The sequence below is a fragment of the Eublepharis macularius genome, chromosome 2, assembly GCF_028583425.1.
Source record: "Eublepharis macularius isolate TG4126 chromosome 2, MPM_Emac_v1.0, whole genome shotgun sequence".
Lineage (NCBI taxonomy): Eukaryota > Metazoa > Chordata > Lepidosauria > Squamata > Eublepharidae > Eublepharis > Eublepharis macularius.
The window spans coordinates 117407543-117428156 of NC_072791.1; the positions used below are offsets into that span (position 1 = coordinate 117407543).

The 20614-nt window shown below is 41.3% G+C and overlaps 1 protein-coding gene across 1 annotated transcript in view; it reads right to left on the bottom strand.

The window, feature by feature from the left end:
• Positions 1-491: 491 nt before the first annotated feature.
• The window catches only part of OVCH2 (ovochymase 2), a 43707-nt gene continuing 23584 nt past the window's right edge, over positions 492-20614 (bottom strand). Inside the window, exons 14-20 of the mRNA XM_054972457.1 lie at positions 17120-17251; positions 15810-15890; positions 10344-10530; positions 6641-6713; positions 3650-3842; positions 3290-3441; positions 492-754 (exon numbers count right to left, since the gene is read on the bottom strand). Of these exons, the coding sequence (XP_054828432.1) occupies positions 566-754; positions 3290-3441; positions 3650-3842; positions 6641-6713; positions 10344-10530; positions 15810-15890; positions 17120-17251 (1007 nt within the window). The 3' untranslated portion in view covers positions 492-565. The remainder of the gene's footprint in view (positions 755-3289; positions 3442-3649; positions 3843-6640; positions 6714-10343; positions 10531-15809; positions 15891-17119; positions 17252-20614) is intronic.

Below are 20614 nucleotides of genomic sequence, written 5' to 3' on the forward strand. Positions count from 1 at the left end.
GTCTGGAGATCAGGGGGTGGGGCCACCAGCCATGTGACCATTTTCTCCTAGGGCAACCCACTGAGTTCCACGACTGCTTTTCCCAGAAAAAAAGCCCTGGTAGGAGCCAACCCATAAGATCAAATTGGCCCTCCAGTACTAAATCACATGCAGAACTTCTGTAGCTTTCAAGAGAACAGAATTCTTGCACAAATATAAATTTAAAGCAAGAAAAATATGAATTTGAAAATAACATATCACATTTTCAGGCATGAATGCCCATTTGATCATCAGATGACACCTGATTCCAAAGAGGCAGCAGTATCAGTTTATTGCAGCAATACCAAAAATCTTCTGGTTCAGAAATTTATTGTAGCTTAAGTAAAATGTGTATTATTTTCATTTGATAGTTATACGTACACACATGTACAGAGAAACATTGTAAACTGTGAGGCCAATAGTCATGAAGGGCAAGGGGTATGACATTTCTATGTTGTGCTTCAATGTGAATGCTGGGTCTTCTATTCCTGAAAATGATGTCCTTTAAGATCATAGGCACCCATGCTACTTTGAGTAACTTCCGCTATTAAAATGAAAGTAGAGGCTTACTGATTCCAGAAATATGCTGATTGATCCAATCAATGAAAGATGCTACATTTGTATACACTCCTGGATAATCTTTTCTTCCACAGCCAAAGCCCCAGCTTATTATCCCATTAAGGGTGTAGTAACTTGAATCTTCGGAAGGACAAACTAGTGGCCCTCCAGAATCACCCTAGGGAAAAAATATTATTTGAGTTGGTAATATTTTCAAAAGGCATCTGTTACAATCTTGTATTATATATTGCAAGAAGGGGATCCATGTGGAATTATCCCATTTCTCATTTCTCCCTGTATATCCATCCCCACACTATTTCCATTTTTCCTCCCCTAGCAGCTCTTTCAGCCTCTCCCCTTTCCCCACTTCCCTCCTTTCCTCCCATTTTTACCTTTTCAGAGTTAATCCCCAGTCTTACTCCTGCAGTAAATGACTGGCAGTAAATGAAGCATATAAGACTTGCAACTCCAAAAAGGGCCACTGAAGTTTCACAAAGTAGTCTTGCGAGATCTCAGTGAGCATTAATTTCTTAAAGCTTTTGTTTTTAAGGCTTTTGGGGTCCCCCCCCCATTTTTACTGCACATCTGCAGCTGCCCCCAGATTGGTCTTTTAAATAATCCTGTCTGTCCTTGACACCATTGTGTAGATTTTTTTTTGATCTACTGTCTGAGGCTTAGCTCAGAAACAGATATATAGATGCCACAGGTATACAAATTATGCCATAGGTTTGCCACAGGTATTGTATGGCATGGTGTTCTAAATATCAAAACACTGTAAAGCACAAGACTATTGTTTCTTTGCCCTATCTTCAAAACCTTAATTTGGAAACCACACTCAGTTCTGGCAATCTGTGTGGAGAAAAAATACTTCTTCACCATTATTCATTTTACCATTTTCCTGCCTTTGAAAGTTGCAATAGGAGTACAACATAACAGGCCCGAAGTATTTACATTTAAAGGGACACTATGATGTAAATCCATATACAGAGTTACTGTGATGCCATTAATAATGTGCTGAACTTTGGAGAGATATAGATCCCTGGTCAATCGTGAAGCTTCACTAGGAGCAAATGAACACATTACAAAGTCCATGTGTGCTCCTGCGGACTTTTGACTGACATGTTCTGGTATTTTTCTTCTGGGAACATAGTTCCCCAGTGTGCATTCAGATTATGCATGTGGCATGCAAGGAGTAGAGACACTCAGCACTGTTTTCCCAACATGGAACAAGCCCAGGGGGCTGCTGTTTGACCATTTGAAAAATGTGCATGTAGTCATAGCTACACATTGGAAAACATGGCATGTGGGGAGGGTTAAGCCTCTGTAAACAAAAAAGTGAGAGGCAACCATATCTATCTTATCTACTAATAGCCAAGTGGCCCTGATCTGTGGATACTTAAGTCAGAAGACTGGAGCCCTGAATGGACAAGACAGATCTTCCTAAGAAATACCTAAGAAATGCCCTAAATTTGCAGAAAAATCTGAAATCTAAAAAAAAAGAAAGAAAGAAAGAAACCATTGGTGGGATTAAAGAAAACCCAAAAGGATAAAAGGAGCACCTGTGGCAGTTACTAGGCAACCGTAACAGTTTAGCCAGTATTCCAGTCTTGGTTGCTGTCAGTAAAAGTGGGGGAGGGGCTGTTCGGAGTTTTGAGAGAGTACTCATTGTGGTCAGGCCCAGAAGCAACCACCAGGCAACTTGATACCACATGACTAGCATGACACATATAAACCTGGCTGCTTGCTACTGTTCACCAGCAACCCCTCCCCCCGCACGCGCACACACACAAAAGCCAGTGTAATGTAGTGGTTAAGAATTTTCAGATTGGGATCTGGGCGACCTAGGTTCAAATCACCACTCTGCTGCAGAAGCTCACTGGGTGACTTTGATTGAGTCACACACACTCAGCCTAACCTACCTCTCAGGGTTGTTGTGTGGTTAATATGGAGGCAAGGAGAACGATGTAAGCTGCTCTGAGTCCCCATTGTGGAGAAAGGCAGTATATAAATGAAGTAAAATAAGAAATACAGGTGACGATGGGGGGCAGATAAAAGATAAGTTATTTAGTGGGGTTGAAGGCGAGAAGGACATAGGGAATGGTGAACATCCTGGTAGCCCCAAGACTAGGAGGAGGGAAAGAGGAAATAATGTAAGGAAGAGGATACAGGGAAAAGTGAAGTACCCTCTGCTAGTCCTTGCAGATTCCCCACTATGCAACTAGGCCCAGCTCAGCAGGCACCACGCAATTGGGCTATAGAGGAGATACTGCTGGGGGGGGCGGAGAAGAGGGGGGAGCAGAAGAGAAGGAAGCAGGAAGAGGGGGAGAGGCTATGAGGGATTAGGGAAGGGAAAGAGGACATGATGAGAAAAGGGAAAATGAGATGGTGGGGGAGGGGAAATGAGAGTCTTCTAGCAGGTCCCCATTTAATATGTCCTAATCTCCTTAGAACATGGTCAGGATAAGTATGTGAATAATGCCCCAGAGAATAATACTTCAAACCCTAATGAACCAGGCCTTCATAACTAAATATTTCTATCTCATAAAATGCACATGACAATATTTGACTAAACATGACAGCAACAAAAACCCCAGAGGAGTCACTTTAACTCCACTAAAAATAATTCCACTAACATCAGCTCACTATCCATTAAGAGCTTCAGACAAAGAGCTTTCCTAGCTGTTTATAATGCATATGTTCTGTGACAGCTTACTGTACATGAATCCTTGTCACTTTCAGCAGGGAATCCAGCACAAAACATCTTCTTGCTCACTCCTCCAGAATGGTTCAAGTAGTATTTATGGCACGCTTCAGAATCCAAAATGGGAACTTCAAGTTGCTGAAGTTTTCTTGATTTTTCTCTGTCTTCAGGGAGAGGGGGGAATTACAGGTTTTTTAAAAAACAAACTATGCTTTTCATAGGTAAAAACCATATTTCCAAGAATGTTCCTTAATATGTGTCAGCTAATGTTTTCACTCTACATTCTTTCTCTCTAACACTCTGAAGAAGTAGTAGTGCCTAAGGATCATTACTGTTGATTTTTAAGCATAACTGAACGGAAAATAAGCATACCTTCATTCTGAATGCCCCAGCCTGTGATGACACAAACCCTTGAAGGTTCAACCTTCTCATCTTTCTCAGGCAGGCACACGGGACGAACATGATTGAATTCTAAAGGTTCATTCAGCTGCACCAGTGCAATGTCTGAATCCATAGTTGTGCTGTTAAAATCCGGATGTATGATGTACTTCTTCACCACTCTTTTCTAGAAACAGGAAAGCATGACAGCACATTGAATGAGATGGAGATCAGAAGCTCAAGCAAATTCCAGGTCTTTGCAATTCTTCAGAGTCACAGTAGCAGGAAGCCCAGCTGGATAATATTTTAGTAAAAGATATTGTCCCTTCACGATAAACAGCAGCCTGTGGTAGAATGGGTCATCAACTTCAATATAAGTGGAATGTTTAGGCAAAAGTCTTCAATACAGCACTCCTGGGACTGCAGCAGGCTGGGAAAAAAGCATGGGAGGTGGATGGCTGAAGCCACTTCTCCATGCCTGCCACTGAACTGGGCACTGAACACATAGGAATCAAAGAGAACCCATAACTTACATAGGATGCAGGGTGGAGACCCTGGACCCAGCCTCTGTTCTCCAAAATGTGTAAGATAGATGATAGGTCTTTTTTCCAAGGAGAGGAAGACTGTGAAGTAATAATTTATTCTTATCCTCTTTGTTGGGTTTTCTGCACAGGTTTTTTCTGGTTCTTTTGAAACTACCTTTACCTTGATCTTTTTCTGGAAGCCAATTTTGAGTGATTTTTTTCCCTCATGTGTAATGTTTCTTTCAGTTTTGTTTGTCTCACCCACTTCCACCCAATTCTAACCCACTTTTCAATTATTGGACATTCATCATCATCGAACCACTCCCCCCCACCACCTTCCTCCACCCCAGTTTTATTTTCAATCGTAAAAAAAAAAATCATCAATTTAATATTGTTATATCAGCCTACCATTGTAATAATAGATGTAGCAAGTTCTCTGAATTCCCTTTTATTTTTCTTTACAGTACGTCTCTAGCCCCTTTCATTGCCAAGATATGCCATTTTCCTTATATCGACACAATGAAAGGAGCTAGGGACTTAACGTTCTTAAAATGAAAGTTGGGAATTCAGAGATCTTGCTGTACCTATTATTACAATGGTAGGTCGATATATTGATATGAAACTGATGATTTTAAAAATAATTCCAAAAGCCCTGAGAAGGGGGCGGTGGCCACTTCTGGTGCCAGAACCCCCCCCCCCCCCGCCATGTAGTTTGAAAAACACATAGACCCTACTGCTCTGGGCTCCATCCCAACAGAGGTTGGTTGGCTGCACCAATGCCAGCTTCCTCCTCCTGGCTCTGGGACAGCCTGAGCAGGGCTCTCCAGTTTGGACCATGTGGGGGAAGACTTAGGTTTTTGTGATGGAGCTGCTCCCCTTTTAAGCTCCCTCATACAGACTGGCATTGTGTTCAGATTGCCACTTTGGGCTTAGGAAGGAATTTTCCTCCAGGCCAGATTGGCAAGGGATCCTGGAGGGGTTTTGCCTTCCTCTGGGCATAGAGCAGGGGTCACTGGGGGAGGGGAGGGGATATAGCTGTGAATTTCCTGCATTGTGCTGGGGTTGGACTAGATGACCCATGGGGAACTCTTCAGCTATATGTTTCTATGCAGAAAAGCCCTGTGTTGTGGTAGAGGGACAAAAGAATTGTACCCCATGGAATATCAAAGCCTTCTCAGAGCACTTTCACTCAAAAATAACTGCCTGTTGTCAGGGCTTGCAGTAGCCGCCGCTGGGCAGGGCACTGGGCGGTCTGCTCCTGACCTCAAAGGGGGGGCCAGGGATTCTGCAGGACCCTGCTCTGTGGAAGGAGGGGTGGTATACATCACCCAGACTCCCTCTCAATCCACTCGCTGACCTGCTCAACCTGTGCCACTCACCCTCTTTGGCCTCTGCCATCTCCTCCTCCTTCCTTCCTTCCTTCCTTCCTTCCTTCCTTCCTTCCTTCCTTCCTTCATTCATTCATTCATTCATTCATTCACTCCCCGCCCCCGCCCCCGCCATCACTCCTTATTCACACCTACCACCTCAGAGCTCTTCCCAGCCACCTTATATAGGGTTTCCTTTCCCCGCCCCGCCCTCCTTCTAGGCTTGTTCCCTCCCCTGACTTGGCCCAGCTGTGCCTTCCCTCAGGTGTTTCCCTCCTACCACTAATCCCTTCTTGGCTTCCTTGCCTTGCTGGCAGGGTGGGGTTGAATGCGAGCCATCCCCAGCTGAGGTCTCCTTGGCCTTGCTCATGAGGAGCTGCCCCAGTAGGCCTTTGTGCTGCTGAGCATGCTTGGCCTTGCTCGCGAGGAGCTGCCCCAGCCGGCTGCTGCGCTGCTGAGCTTGCCTGGCCTTGCTCGTGAGGAATTGCCCTGGCCAGCTTCTGGGCTGCCTGCTCATTGATGCTGGGCGGGGCTGCCCATCTCCTCCCCCAGAATGCCTGTGGCAGCTCCACCTGGAGGAGCTTGGCTCCCAGCAACTCCTGATCCAGGCTGCTGTCCTTTAGCCGGGGTGTGGCTCTGGGCTGTAGTGGCTGCTTCTCCTCCTTGGCTGGTAAGGGCTCTGTTTGGGCTGCTGCTGGGCCCCTATTCCCCCTGCCTTGGCCCTTTTCCTCTGTCCTGCTTAGCCCCCTCTCTTTCCCCTGGAGGGTGGGACTGGCTGGTCTCCCCCTGCTCCCTCCAGCCCTCTGAGGCTTTGGCCTTTTGCCCCTTCCCTCTGGAGTGGGCAGGTTCTGGACCTGGTTGCTGGCTGGGGTGGTAGGGCCACTGCCTCCCAGTTGCCTCCCACTGCTCCCTCCCGGCAAGTCTGGGGGCTGGGACTCAGATCCCGGACACCTGTCTTCAGCTTATTTTTGCATGAACATAAATTCACACTGCTACAGAAACTCTGGCAAGAAGAAGATCTTGTCCAAAGGTTTTCTACAGGTTAGAAGATGAGGACAAACTTATTTTAATAATGAGAAATAGTTTGTACTAACCTGACTGTTTGACTCTTGAGCTTTGATGTCATGGACTCCAACAACCACTCTCCATAGATCTCTGTATTGTTTCCTTTACAGAGCATATAGTAAGGAGGAAAAATACCTCAGAATTTATCAGACAGTTTTACAGAGTATCCAGCATGTATACTCAAGCATAAGAATATCACTGACTGGTGGTCTCTTGTATATTTCTGCACAAACTTATGCTTGAATATTCATTCTTCAGACATTTTCCCCCAAAGGACCTAAAACAGCTTTACAACAATAGAAAAATACAACTTAAATAATACAGTCCAAATAAACAGCTGTGTCAAGACCCAGCTTCCTTAACGGCCTAGTTTCATTCACACAAAACAGCCATCAATAGGTGCTCCACTAGGTGTTACAGCTCAACTGTAGGATCAAGGGCAGACTGAGCAGAGTTCAGGTCTCTTAGGATCAACTTTTTTCTTAACCAAAACCCCCAGACTGTTGTCTTCTTCATTTAATAGTTAGGAAATTAGTTGTGACTAGGCAGGGCAAGGCTTTCCTTTGACTTTTGTTACTTTTTAAAAACCACATTTGGTTCTTGAGCCTTGGTTTTGGTTATAACAAGAAGCTACCCTACAAATGTCATAAAGCAGTTATGTAGCAATATAAGGTAGACCTATTCACCAGTTACAAAGAACACACATACAATCAGTGTACTATATATACTACAGCCGCATCTGTTCCAATCCCTCTGACAGAGATTCTTATCTGCAGGATCTGTAACAGACATTTTTGGAATTACAATACCCACCTGATGTAGCAAGGAAACTGATTGACAAAGCCAGAATACTACCAAGGGATAACCTGCTACAAGATAGGCCCAAACAAAACAACAACAGAATGCCACTGATCACATACAGTTCTCCGTTCAAATCAGTTCAATACTTCATTAATGACTTGCAATATACACTGGACAATGATACTGCTCTCTTACAAACACTGGGAGGCAAAGCTTTTTTTGTCAACAGACCTCCCTCTAATCTTAAACAACTTCTCACTCACAATAATGTATTTCCTAATATGGGCCATTTTCACACTGCTTACCGGCCACGGAACACTGTGCCAAGCTTCCAGAACGAATGTCTTCTTGGTGTGATTTCGCGCGTCTCACACAAAATCGTGCCAGGAAGACACTACCATTCCAGGAGCTTGGTGCAATGTTCCGTGACCAGTAAGCAGAGTGAAAACGGCCATGGGCAGACTCTGGAACCAGGGCCTGCAGTAAACCAGGATGCCAACTCTGTTCTCATATTCACTCCAACAATTCAATCATTGAACCTAACAACACCAGTTATACCATCTCAGGTTCATTCATTTGTTCATCTTTCAATGTTATCTATGCTATCGTGTGTCAACAACCCCCTTCCACTCTCTGCATTGGACAAACAGGTCAGCCCCCATGCAAAAGAATGAATGGACATTCATTCAAAAACCAGTGGGAAAACATTTTAATCTTCCAGGATATTCCATTGATGACCTAAAAATGGCTGTCCTCAAACAAATATGCTTCAAGGATAGAATACAACATGAGAATGCTCAACCTGAGTTCATTCACAAGTACAGAACTGTGGAACCCCCAGTGCTGACATAGGATTCTTATATCATTAGACTCTAATTGCACTGTAAAGTTGCACCTTTACATCCTGAATCCCTTCCTTGCTTCATCTCTCCCACCTCCTGAGTCCTGACTGGGATATAAAGGTCAAGAATCTCTACTCCTCCCTGTATCTGAAGAAGAGAGCTCTGACTCTTGAATGTTTATATCCTTGAAAATATCTTGTTGGTCTCTAAGCTACCACTGGACAAATCCTGAACATACACTTTTCTTTCTTTATATGTGTATTGAGTAATTATCATGTTGCATTCAATGCATGTACATGTAATTGAAACCCCACATTTATCCAAGTACTGGCCCACAGTTTCATTAATAAAGTGGATACACATTGTCTATTTCTTACTAACAGAAGCATGCATGTACATGCACAGTATACATGTGTTCTCTGTAACGTGAACGGGGTTACTGGCATAACTATAAATGGTTATTCAAAGAGAGAAGCATAAAAATCATCAAGTATACAAATGATCCATTAAACTTACTTCCAGAAATAATTTATGTAGTACTCAGTAAATAAAGCTAGAAGTATAGAGGAGGGTAAGAGGTAGAGGTGGGCATGAACAGGGGGAAAAACCTGAACACGATGTTCATTGTTCATTACCATCCACGAATAGGGAATCATGACCCTGTTCATCAACATGTTCGTGGTTGGCTGTTCATGGGAGGGAGGGGGGAGACTTGGAAGGGAAAGTTCCCTGCGCTGTTTGCAAACAGCATGGGGAACCTCCTTCCCTTCAAAGTCTCCCTCCTTCCAGCTGGCCCTGACAAGCGGCTGAGTTGGGGGTGAAGTGCCCCTGGGCTTAGATTGGGGTTTCCAGGGCAACAGGAGTTCAGACAGATTTCAGAAAGTTCGTGCCTACTGTTGCCAAGGGATTGATTGAAAGGTGCCAGACTATCTGGCTTGACGAACGGTTGATGAACACCACGAACAGGGCTTGGAACAAACGTTCATTGGGAATGGGGCCTCACGAACAGCTTGCTTGCGAACAGCTGATTGGGCTGTTCATGGCTTTTTTTGTCCATATTGCTTCGTGCCCACCTCTAGTAAGAGGCAGCTGACTTAGTAAGAGAATAAGGGGGAAATGACATATGAGGACATGCTAACACATATTAGATGTTCAGTATTTGGCAGGAATCTCCTCAATATCTGAAATAAAGGGAGCTCACTCACCAGTTTGCAAATGGTGTGGGGAACTTCCTTCCCTTCAAAGTCTCCCTCCTTCCAGCTGGTTAGAGAGAGGGAGGCTTCAGAGCTGGATTGATAGTTGCATAAGTGCATAAGTGTATACATTGTCATCTCTTCCTACACTTTATCTAACCATTGTCTCATTGGCCAATAGGAAGATTTCCAATGACTGATTATGTAGATAATTCCATGTAAGTCTCTTGCAGCAAAATTAAAATTAAGGTGCCACTGGACTTCTGTTTAGCTATACAGAGTTTTCATAAATAATCCTGTAGGAAGGTTACTGGAATCATCTTGTTCCAATAGCTCTGAAAGCAATGCTTAATAAGTTTGGAACAATGATGAGCCTAGAAATATTGGCAAAAGAAATGAGCCAACTGCATTGGATTTTCCCACCAAAGTGAGATATGACTGTGTGGAGTCATTCACTGATTACTTCCTTCCATGCCTGGCTAAGTTGGGGGCATCACTGGTGGTGGCATAAGGGTGAAGTTACTATGGATGCAAAAGGTCTGTGTTGCTGCATTACATTATGTTTAATATCATATTGGTTTGCTGTCTATTTAGCAGCTGAAAGTTCATATAGCCTCAATTATATTTTCTCCTGACCACTGACGTAGTAGGACCTTAAGATTTTTTGGCTGGCTAAATATCTCAGTCTCTCCTTTGCGGGTACAAAAATGCACCTTAGGCTACAGATTGCAAAACACTACTCTGCCTCAGAAGAATCATGAGCAGTAACTTTACAGATACCCCAAGAAGCCGACTTCCGCTCACATTAACATAACAATAACTTACAATATTTTTGATTGATTTTGCTATTGAGTGGACATTATAAATACCAATAACATTGTCTATATTGTACTTACCTGTATATAAAGCAGTGAGCAGCAGAGACAACCCACATATTAGTGAGAACTGTTCCTCCACAGATATTTTCACCTGAAATCTGCATGCTAGCTTGCCAAGGCCAAGAGTATGGTACAGCTTCCTCACCTCCAGTTATCCGACTGAAAAGAAACCTTGGCTGATTTGATGCTATTCCACAAGAGTTATCTGAATACACAGAACGGAGGTGGTGGGGGAAATACTGTAAATTATAAAAAGTCTCCAGGGACATCATAATGTTGCCTACATTTTAATCACATTAACAGAACACATGAAGCTGCCTTCCATCAAGGTCAATATTGTCTACTCATACTGGTAGAGGCTCTCCAAGATCTCAGATAGAGGGCTTTCACATCACAATCCTTTTAACTGTAGATGTCAAGGATTGAACCTGGAATCTTCTGCATGCCAAGCAGATGATTTACCACTGAGCCACAGCTCCTCCTCATTCTGTCACTATTTGAAAGTAGCTTGTATTTAACAAACAGCCCTCCCTTACAAATTATGAGTAATTTTAGTGATTTCCCCAGCAATTCCAACAGACAATATGGATCATTACTAACATGGATAAAAAATTTTGATTCCTGTTCTTGTTAATGAATTTGTCAATGGCTAAAAAAGTTAAACTTTTATCTATGAATTGTAGAGGGTTAAACAATAACATTAAACTTAAAAGAATTCAAACCAATCTCACTAAATTAAGACCAGACATTGTATTCCTCCAAGAATCACATCTTAAGCCTGGTTGTAGCCAGATTTTTAAGACTTCATGGCTTGCCCAGCAATTTTATGTGGCGGGGTCCACTAAATTGCATGGTGTGGCAATCCTACTTTCCAAAAATTGTAGATTCTCTCTTAAAGAAATTGAATTGAACCCACAAGGTCGTTATCTCTTCCTTACAGGTTCTTTGGAGGAAAGACAAATTACTCTTGCATCAATTTATGCCCTAAACTGTAATCAAATTTCCTTTTTGAATGAGACCTTCTCAATTGATCTCTTTTGGTGATTTCTTAATAAACTGTGACTTTAATCTCATAGCTGATAGATCGAGGTTGAGAGCATATTTAACAAATACTGCTAAAGACCCTTCTGAACTTAAATCTTTGACAACTTTGGATTGGAAGATATATGGCGAGTTTAACATCCTAAGGGACTTTACCTACTATTCTGCACACTATGATATTCATACCAGAATAGATTACATCTTAATTTCTAAAAATCTAGTAGATCTGGTTCATTCTACATCCATTGGCCAAAGAATATGGTCTGACCATTCCTGGTTAGATTGTGTACTAAAAATGGGCAAGGAAGATACTAATACTGCAGAATGGAGATTCAACACTTCACTCTTATATAACAACACTATAAATTCAGAAATTGCCTCCTCTATACAGACATATTTTAAAGATAATGCTGACTGTGGAGTCAGTTCTGCAATAATCTGGGAGGCAATGACTAGGCTGTGACTAGGGGGGAAATCACATCTTTTGTCTCTTCCTATAAAAGGAGAAGGAAAGGGTGAATGATGTATATGCATCTTCCAATCCAAACTCACATCAGATTGGGGTGCATTTGATCTCCAAATCAGCAGTTCCAAAACTTATAAAAGAACACAGAGACCTAATAGAAGCCCCTATCACAGCTCAAGAACTTCTAACTACTATCAAATCCTTGAAAAACAAATTCCTGGACAGAGATGGATTCCCAAGTGAGTTTTACAAGAAATATGCAGATATCCTTATAGATCCCCTAGCCAAGGTTTGCAATGATGTCTTATTCTTTGGCAGGGTTCCTCAATCATGGCTGCTTTCCAGAATAGTAGTCATACCAAAACCGGGTAAAAACCTGACTAATCCAAGTTCTTACAGACCAATTTCATTAATAAATCAAGATGCAAAAATATTTACAGCAACCATAGCTAATAGGTTAAACTCATTACACATTACATTCACCAAGACCGAACAGGATTCATGCCGAAAAGAAATATAGCAGATAATATCCATAAATCACTTGACATCATAAATTATAACAGCAAAAAGAAAATTAAATCCCTTATACTATCTATTGATATAGAAAAGGCCTTTGACAAACTAGAGCTTAAATACCTAATCTCACTCTTGAGTCACATGGTATTTGGGGGACATTTTTTGTGCACCTCTGTTTGTCTCCAGTACCCAAATTCAAATAAACAACCTATCTTTGAAAGACTTCCTGCTGTCACTGGGTACCAGACATGGCTGTCTGCTCTTGCCATTGCTTTTTGCCTTTTCTATTGAACTCCTAACCATAGTTATCCACAATAACCCCCAAATCTTTGGTATATCAAAGTAAAAGATAAGGAAATGAAACTCAGCCTGTTTGCAGATGATGTAGTATTATACTTGTCTGACCAATTACAAACCATTTCAGCTGTTGACACAGAACTTACTCAGTTCTCAGCAATTTCGGGCCTTCAAGTTAACCGAACCAAAACAAAAAGATTTCCTAAACATCTTTCCCAAACAACTACCTTCCAAATGAAGAAGGCCTACAATTGCAAATGGTCTCTATATTCTGGCATCATTTGGGGATCAAGATCCCCCTTGAGTTAAATGATTTGTTTAAATATAATTTCCTGGACTTGTACCATATAATCCAAAGGAAAGACCAAAATCTGTTGTTGATAACTATTTTCCTTTTAAATTCATTTCAAATATGGGATAGTTGGCATACCAAGCTTGCACCCCCAATATCTCCACTTTCTACTTTCATAGGTCAATCATGGTATGAACCAGGGCTGCAGACACAAGCTTACAGATTTGGGAGGAAAACTTACTGTACAAGGTTAATAGATTTAACCTTTAAATTTAATAGGTTTTAGATAAGTCTGCTTTAAAGGCCAAATTAGATTCCCAGATTCATTGGTATCAATATTTTCAAATAACAAACTTTGACTTGGAGAAATTGTTAAAAGTACCTCCAGCAAGTGACAAAGGAATTATCTCAAGTACCTACACAGTCTTATTAACGGCCTCCAATAATAAACCACCATCATATGTGCAGAATTGTAAGCAGTCAGCCCGGTCTCTGCCATCTTTAATAGCAATTTTGACGTGGCTACTTGTGATATTAAAGATCACTAGGCCTCTGGATTTAAAATGGCAGTTTGTATTGCAACCAGAGGACCTCCAACAGTTGCTGAGTCCCATTTGGGCGACCCCGGCATGTATGGAATGCCACAGAGGAATGCGTAGTGATTAGAGGTGACTGGGTTTGCAGTCCCTCCAGCCCCGAAGGAATCCAGTGCAACAAAGGTCTCACAGAGTCATCCCCACTTAACACATTCCTTTCCCTCCTTCCGCGATGAGATCTCCTGTCCTTGATTGAGGAGCTAATTAAATGACATAAGTTTGTATAATTGTTCCTGAGAAAGTACAGTCCCCACCTAAACTCATTAACTTAGCTCTGGTGGACTTCATTAACAAACTTTCCCTTTTGTACAGCACTAGAACAAGTTTTGCATTTGCTTTCACACGCCCCAGCAGCTACCAATCAAGGCTATCAAACTCTTCGTCAAACCCAAGAACTGACCGTTGGGAGTCTTTATTCTAACAGCTAGGTGGGTTCTCCATCCTCAGGGCATGTTTTACCTATAAAGGTAGAGCCCTGGCCCATTCAAATTGTACATGCTTACCAGATCCAAAGTGTTGTTCCCTTTAGGTGTGCCCTAAACCTCTTGCTCTCCTGACTGAGAACGCTGGGCATTTGAAGCTATTCTCTTCTCCCATGGACTGGACTACTCTTTGGATAGGTAGATATACTTATTCCCTCTCTCTATTCCAACCTTCTGGCTAAGCTTCCTAGGACTCTGTGTGTGTGTGTGTGTGTGTGTGTGTGTGTGTGTGTGTGTGAACATTTTACCCTGTAATTCTGAGTGTATATGTGCATGAAGTCTTTTTAATAAAAATTGTTGTTTGACTTTAAGCACCAGCCTCGTTTGTTACAACGGAAGGGACCCCGTAAAAATTGGTAATAGATCCCTGCGGTTACTGTCCTCTCACATAGTGGTCTTCCTTGCTTGCTAATTCCCCCCCACAAATTCTTTTATTCATAAGGAGACCAATTCCGGTAACAGGCTTGGCACAGAGACCTTGGTTTTACACTCTCTCAAGTTCAATGGCAACAGATCTGGCAATCTAAATTGGCTACTTCCAGATCAATCAATATTAAAACCCAGATGTTTGAATTATTAATGAGATGGTATCTTATAGCAGTTAAAATTCATTATATGAACTGCAACTAGCAATCAACCTGCTGGAAAAAATGTGGAGACTGAAGTTCCTATTTTCATACTTGGTGGTCTCGTAAACATGTCCAATCATTCTGGCATCTAATTCGAACTCATTTACTATTACAACATATCTAACTCCTTTTAAGCCAGAATGCTGTTAAATTTATTTCAAAATACAGGTATACCCTGGTTAGACTTAACCTTATAGCATTTTTTATGTGCCGCAGCCCACTTAGTCATTGTGACAGCTTGGAAGAGCAGTAAACTCCCATTGTTATCTGATTGGTTCAAGAAGATATGGGGCATATTTGTAATGGAGTAAATCCTAGATCAACAAAAGCAGGTGAAGTCAGACCATTATATCTCTGATTTTGCTGAAACATGGCAACCTATAATTGACTTTATAACAAGAAATGAGGCAATGTTCCACTATAACCACCCCAAAAAGTTCCTATTTTTATGATGTAGATATGTTGTTAGTTGTAGTTCTATCCATGATTGTAAATTTAGTTGACCCATTGTTCTTTAATTACTTAGTAATTCTTGTGTATACTTTAATATTTAGCATCTTTCAGTGTTTTGATTTCTAACATTTGATGTATGTTGTTTTTAAGATGTTATTGTACAATTTTTCTCTGTTTTAAAACAATTTATTTAAAGCTGGGGGGGAAAACAAGCAGCCTGATTTCATCTCCTCTAAAGAGTGTCCACTGCGTTCAAGTTAACGATTACAGGATTGAAACCCAGTGCATTATAACAATATTTCTGCTTAGCCTTACACCACATCACAATGGATCCAGCGGTACAATCCACTCAGGATGTTTTTTCCACAAATCTGAATGAAATTAAGTACACCTACAATGGCCAGTGCCATGCTTCATGCATAAATTAAAGACAAAGAGCTTGTTTATACAGGGCACAGGCTTTTAAGATGTGATCTGTGGAATATTTTTCACTTGGCGCCAGATACCTCATTAGAGAAGTCAAATATCCAGTACTGTTATTCTAGAGCCAAAACTGCATAATTCTTACCTCTTAGCTGATGATCTGAATGAGAATCTCTCCGAGAATCCCTCTAAAAATATCTACAAACTGAAGTCTAGACTCTTCTCTATATTCCTCCTCCCCCTTTCCCACTTTTTTTCAAAAGGATTCCCCAACAAAAAGATGATTTACCAGGAATGTCAATTACATTTGCAGCGTCGTTTATTTGTTCAGGAACTATCACTTCACTGCTTGTATTTGATATATTTAAATCTAGCAAAACAAAAAGAACAGAGTCATTATCAGTATGTCTCAAGTGAACTTTCTCCTGCTTTTTACCTTAAAGAATGTAACATAAGTAATTTCTATGATTTATATACAGGTCTTATGGGTCTCTTAATTTGGGCATTTCTACTTAATTCCATTTATGTCTTTTCTCTATTTATACGTTACATACAGTGAATGTAAGAATTTAAGAAGTGTCCAGCTTCCCATTTCTTACAGCTGCCAGTCAGGTACTTCCAAGAAGTCCATAAACTGGGAATGAGATCAAGCACTCTTCCTTATTGTTTATCTACAACTGGTATACTGAAGAATTTGAACACAGACATCACAGCTAATATCAGTGACATCTCCATAATTCTCTCTAATCCACATCCACATTCGAATCAGTGACCATGATCACATCTTTTGCCCATGAAAGCGAAAGAAAACAAAATTAAAAAGGCCTCAGAAGTTATTGCTACAAACATTTGGTGTAATCAAAATTAAGAGTAGTTCTTAGTTATCAGCCTCATCCCCTGTTCCTCTTAACAAATTTACTTTGGATCATCTGGTACCCAAATGGAGTCTAGTTTTAGAGATGAGATTGAATCCCAGGTCAGTCTTGGGTATGCCATGATCTATCACACTCAGCTACCCTTTCGTTCAACGTGTTTTCGTACTTTGAAATTATTCTGAGCTATCCTATTTCTACAAATCATTTCTACAAATCTTATTTTAAAACAGTATTGCTTAAATGGGGAAGCTGAGAGAGAGAGAGAGAGAGCTGTCCAGGAGGACACACAATTAAATGTGGTAGATGTGGAACTTTAACAGCTTTCTCAGATTTAATCCCAGCTCTTTTTTATTCACCGGACAACAGGGGCTATATCTTCATAAAGTAAAACCAGCTGTAAATACAATGAGTTGGATCCAGACTAAATGTTATGCTTACGAAGGCACTTCCATCAGTGGAACAGAACTTTTCTGTCTCTAGTACCCCTCCTTCTCCAGTCCACTGATCTGCCTGAAATGCTGCCTCAGGGGACAAGGGACCCTCAAGAATGACATGATTGGCAAATCAGAGATCTGCAGCAGGAATCAGGGATCTGCAACAGGCAATTACACCTTCCCTTTTGTCACCAGAAAATTCAATCTAAATCCAACCCAATATAAAAACTATAAATATCATAGGTAACACATGTACGGGAGGGATAGGGGATCTTTTGTATTTTCTTTACCTGCAATGGGAATGAATGAAAATGTAGCTCTGAATCCACCAAAAGTCTCTGATTCATCTGAATGAAACTTGATGAGCATGGTACTAGAGGAACTGAGAATTGGTGCTGGGATAGCAAATCCACAGGACCGAGCTAAAGAAAGAAAGTGGAAATGTCAACAACAGAACAGAACTAACGCCACCATATTTTTATTTATTTTATTTATGTCATTTATAGTGCGCCTTTCTCACTGAGACTCAAGGCGGATTATACAATGTGAGATTACAAAGTCAATTTCAAGGACATTTCCATAAACATTGCCATAGGGTAAATACACACAATATTACAAAGACATTTCAGAATCTCCTTCATTCACCCTGAGAAGCTAAATCATCAAACATTTTCTATACTTGGCTTCCCCAATGTACTGAGCACTTCGCAATGTGTTGGCCACTATCTTTTTTTCTTTACGTTAATTATAGGAATTTGAGGAATGGAGAAGTATGATAAGTAGTTATTTGTGGGCTTGTTAGGTTTTCATTGGTTTACTTTCATAAAAATATTGAGGAATAAAAAGAAATAGTTTGGGAAAAAATAATAAATTAATGGGGCTTGGGATATAGGATTAACTAACCAGTAAATGCACAAGTGATGGCAGCAGCCCTATTTGATAAAACCCAGCTCCTGTCATCTAGTATACGAAGTGGGAGCAAGGCCCAATTTTAAAAGCAAAAGGAGGGCTCAGATGAGACATACTGACCCATCCCCTCTTCTGTGGCATACCTGACTGTCCCGCAGGCATTTTTATCTTTGCTGTGCTCATTTCCAATAATGAACCTTCCCACAATGGGTGGGAAGGAAAAGGAATTCTGGCAGTGGACTCCAGAAAACAATGTTGTCATGGTAAATTTTGAAATGCAGGAGCCCTTTATAACTTCCCATAGCCACACCACACCCATAGCCAAACCCACATTAAATCTATATGACAAAAATATAAACTTTAGATTTCTTCTAAAGAGCAGGAGGACTCTAATCTGGAGAGCCAAGTTTGATTCCCCACCCCTCCACTTGAAGTCAGCTGGGTGACCTTGGGTCAGTCACAGCTCTCTTAAGCTCTCTCAGCCCCACCCAACTCACAGGGTTATTATTGTGAGGATAATAGTAACATACTTTATAAACCTCTCTGACTGGGCGTTAAGTTGTCCTGAAGAATGGTATATAAATCAAATATTATTATTATTATGTTATTATTCCCTTATACAGAACTCAAATTAATAAGAGGTGGACCCAGGCTGAAGGGTTATTCAGATGCCTCTATGAAGTTCATTGCCTCTCACTTAAGAAGTTAAGTACTTATGCTAATTCCTAGTACCATTCATATTTGTGGGCTTCAATAAACCAAGGCAGACTGTGCCCTTTCACCATAGTGACTAACAGACTGATCATTCAGTTGGAATCTCTCATCAGCTCACTCCAAGCCCCTCTTGCAATATGGGCTAATAATACTCATCTGTTTTGCAGGTCTTTTTAAAAAGATGGCGTCAATAAAATATATATGAAGAGACTCATTGGATCAGAATTATTGGGTCCACCTAATCCATCCATCTTGTTTTGCACACAGTAGCCCATCAGATGCATCCAAGAAAGAAGCCCGCAGAGCATAAAGACAGCAGCCCTATGCATATGTTTCTCTCTCTCTCTCTCTCTCTCACACACACACACACACACACACACACACACACCATTAACTGGTATTCATAGGAACTACTTTGAACATGAAGGTTCTGTTAGCTGTCATGCTTGATAAAAGTTGATAGAATTATCCTTGAGTTTGGTTTATTTTTAAAGCCAGCAAAGTCATTAATAATAACATTTTATAGAGCATTTTTAGAGTGTTCAAGGCACTCTACATCTAAGCTATTGTTTATACCCTGCAGCCTGCTTCCTGCATTTTCAGTACTGCTACATCAGTTTTTTTTAATGAAGACGAAAAAGAGGAATATTTTTCTTTGTATTTTGCATTTTTTAAAAACCACCTTTACCCTTTCTCACCTAGGAGGGAAAAAGGAAACAATTTGTGGAATATTTTTAAGAGAGAGGAAAGATGAAGGGAACGAAACAACTGTATTTGAATTTGTTTTGATCAAGAAAGATTGCAGAGCTCTTCAACAGTTTGGGTTCTGTTTTTCTTTTAATAGAAATAAAAGAAATCAAGTGTCAGTTTCACCTTGTGCACAGTGAGGTCTGCAAAAGGCAGATGTTAGGCCAGGTATGGCTGTGTGTGTTGCAAACCCCAGGTTGGCCTTACTTCTGAGCAGGCAAGAGAACACAATACTGTGAAGCCACCAGGAGCTTCAATTGATTGCATTATTGTTCCAGATTTGAAAACAGTCTCAGAGCTGCACTCCTGTAGATCCCTGCTTTTAAGTCATATCCGAATTGGTAATCAGCCAGGGCCCCCACACTGAAGGAGAAGGGTTCACTTCACTGTAGCCGTTGTCCAGATCATGTGAGATGTGCTGGATCCAATCAGAAGCAGTGTTAGCGCATCAGTCTCAAGCAACATTCTGAACTACAGGGCCTCCCGGGTCTGTCATATCAAGAACAACAAGGCTGTTTTCACATGTCTTACTGGCTCTGGTACATCATGCAAAGCTCCCGCAAGGTCAGTGTCTTCCTGGTGCGATTTCCCAGTTTTCACGTGAAATCACGCCAGGAAGATGCTGTCCTTGCAGGAGCTTTGCGCAACATACTGGAGCTGGTAAGACATGTGAAAACAACTCGAGCCCCAGAGTTCCTTTTGCATAGGCAGGAAGGAGGGAGACACAGTTGATGGGACAAGCAAAGCGAAATACCATAAGACAGTGGGAACAACTGTGGCTGCTTATTCTGGGAGGATTTGCATGCCCAGAATATATGTGAATTAAGTGTCTAATTCACTCTGTCACACATCTGCTCCCATGTCTAGTGGTGGCTATAAATACATATCAGGCAGCCAGAAATATAAGGAGGTAAAAGAAAGGGAACAAAAAGAAGCTAAAGGAAACTTATCCATCCTCCAATTTTTCAAATCAGACAAGGCCTTTCTATAGTCAGACAACATTATAGTGGGAAGCAGCTGAAAAAAAATAAGATGAAAATGGTTTCTATACAGATACTGAGTCTGTGGCACCTGATTTTCAGTAAAGTGTGCGGAGCCCTACAAGTTCTTTGCATGGTGCCAGTGCTAGGGATGCCTTCCCCCTGCTGGGAGCAGAGGATCCCGTCCCCAAGCTGCTGCTCCCCCACCTCTGCTCACCTGGCTGGCAGGGGGGAATGGCACCTGGGAGAAGGCACTCATGCAAAGAGTGTGCACACTTCCACGTTGTACTGGAAAATGACAAAATGTACACAAGTTCTATTGATGGTACAACCCAGGCTCCAAAATTATTTTTAAAATCTTCATATGTTCTTTTCTTCATTAATGTATCTGAGGGCCAAGCTACACATGACGAATGACACTTGAACGGCAAGTGG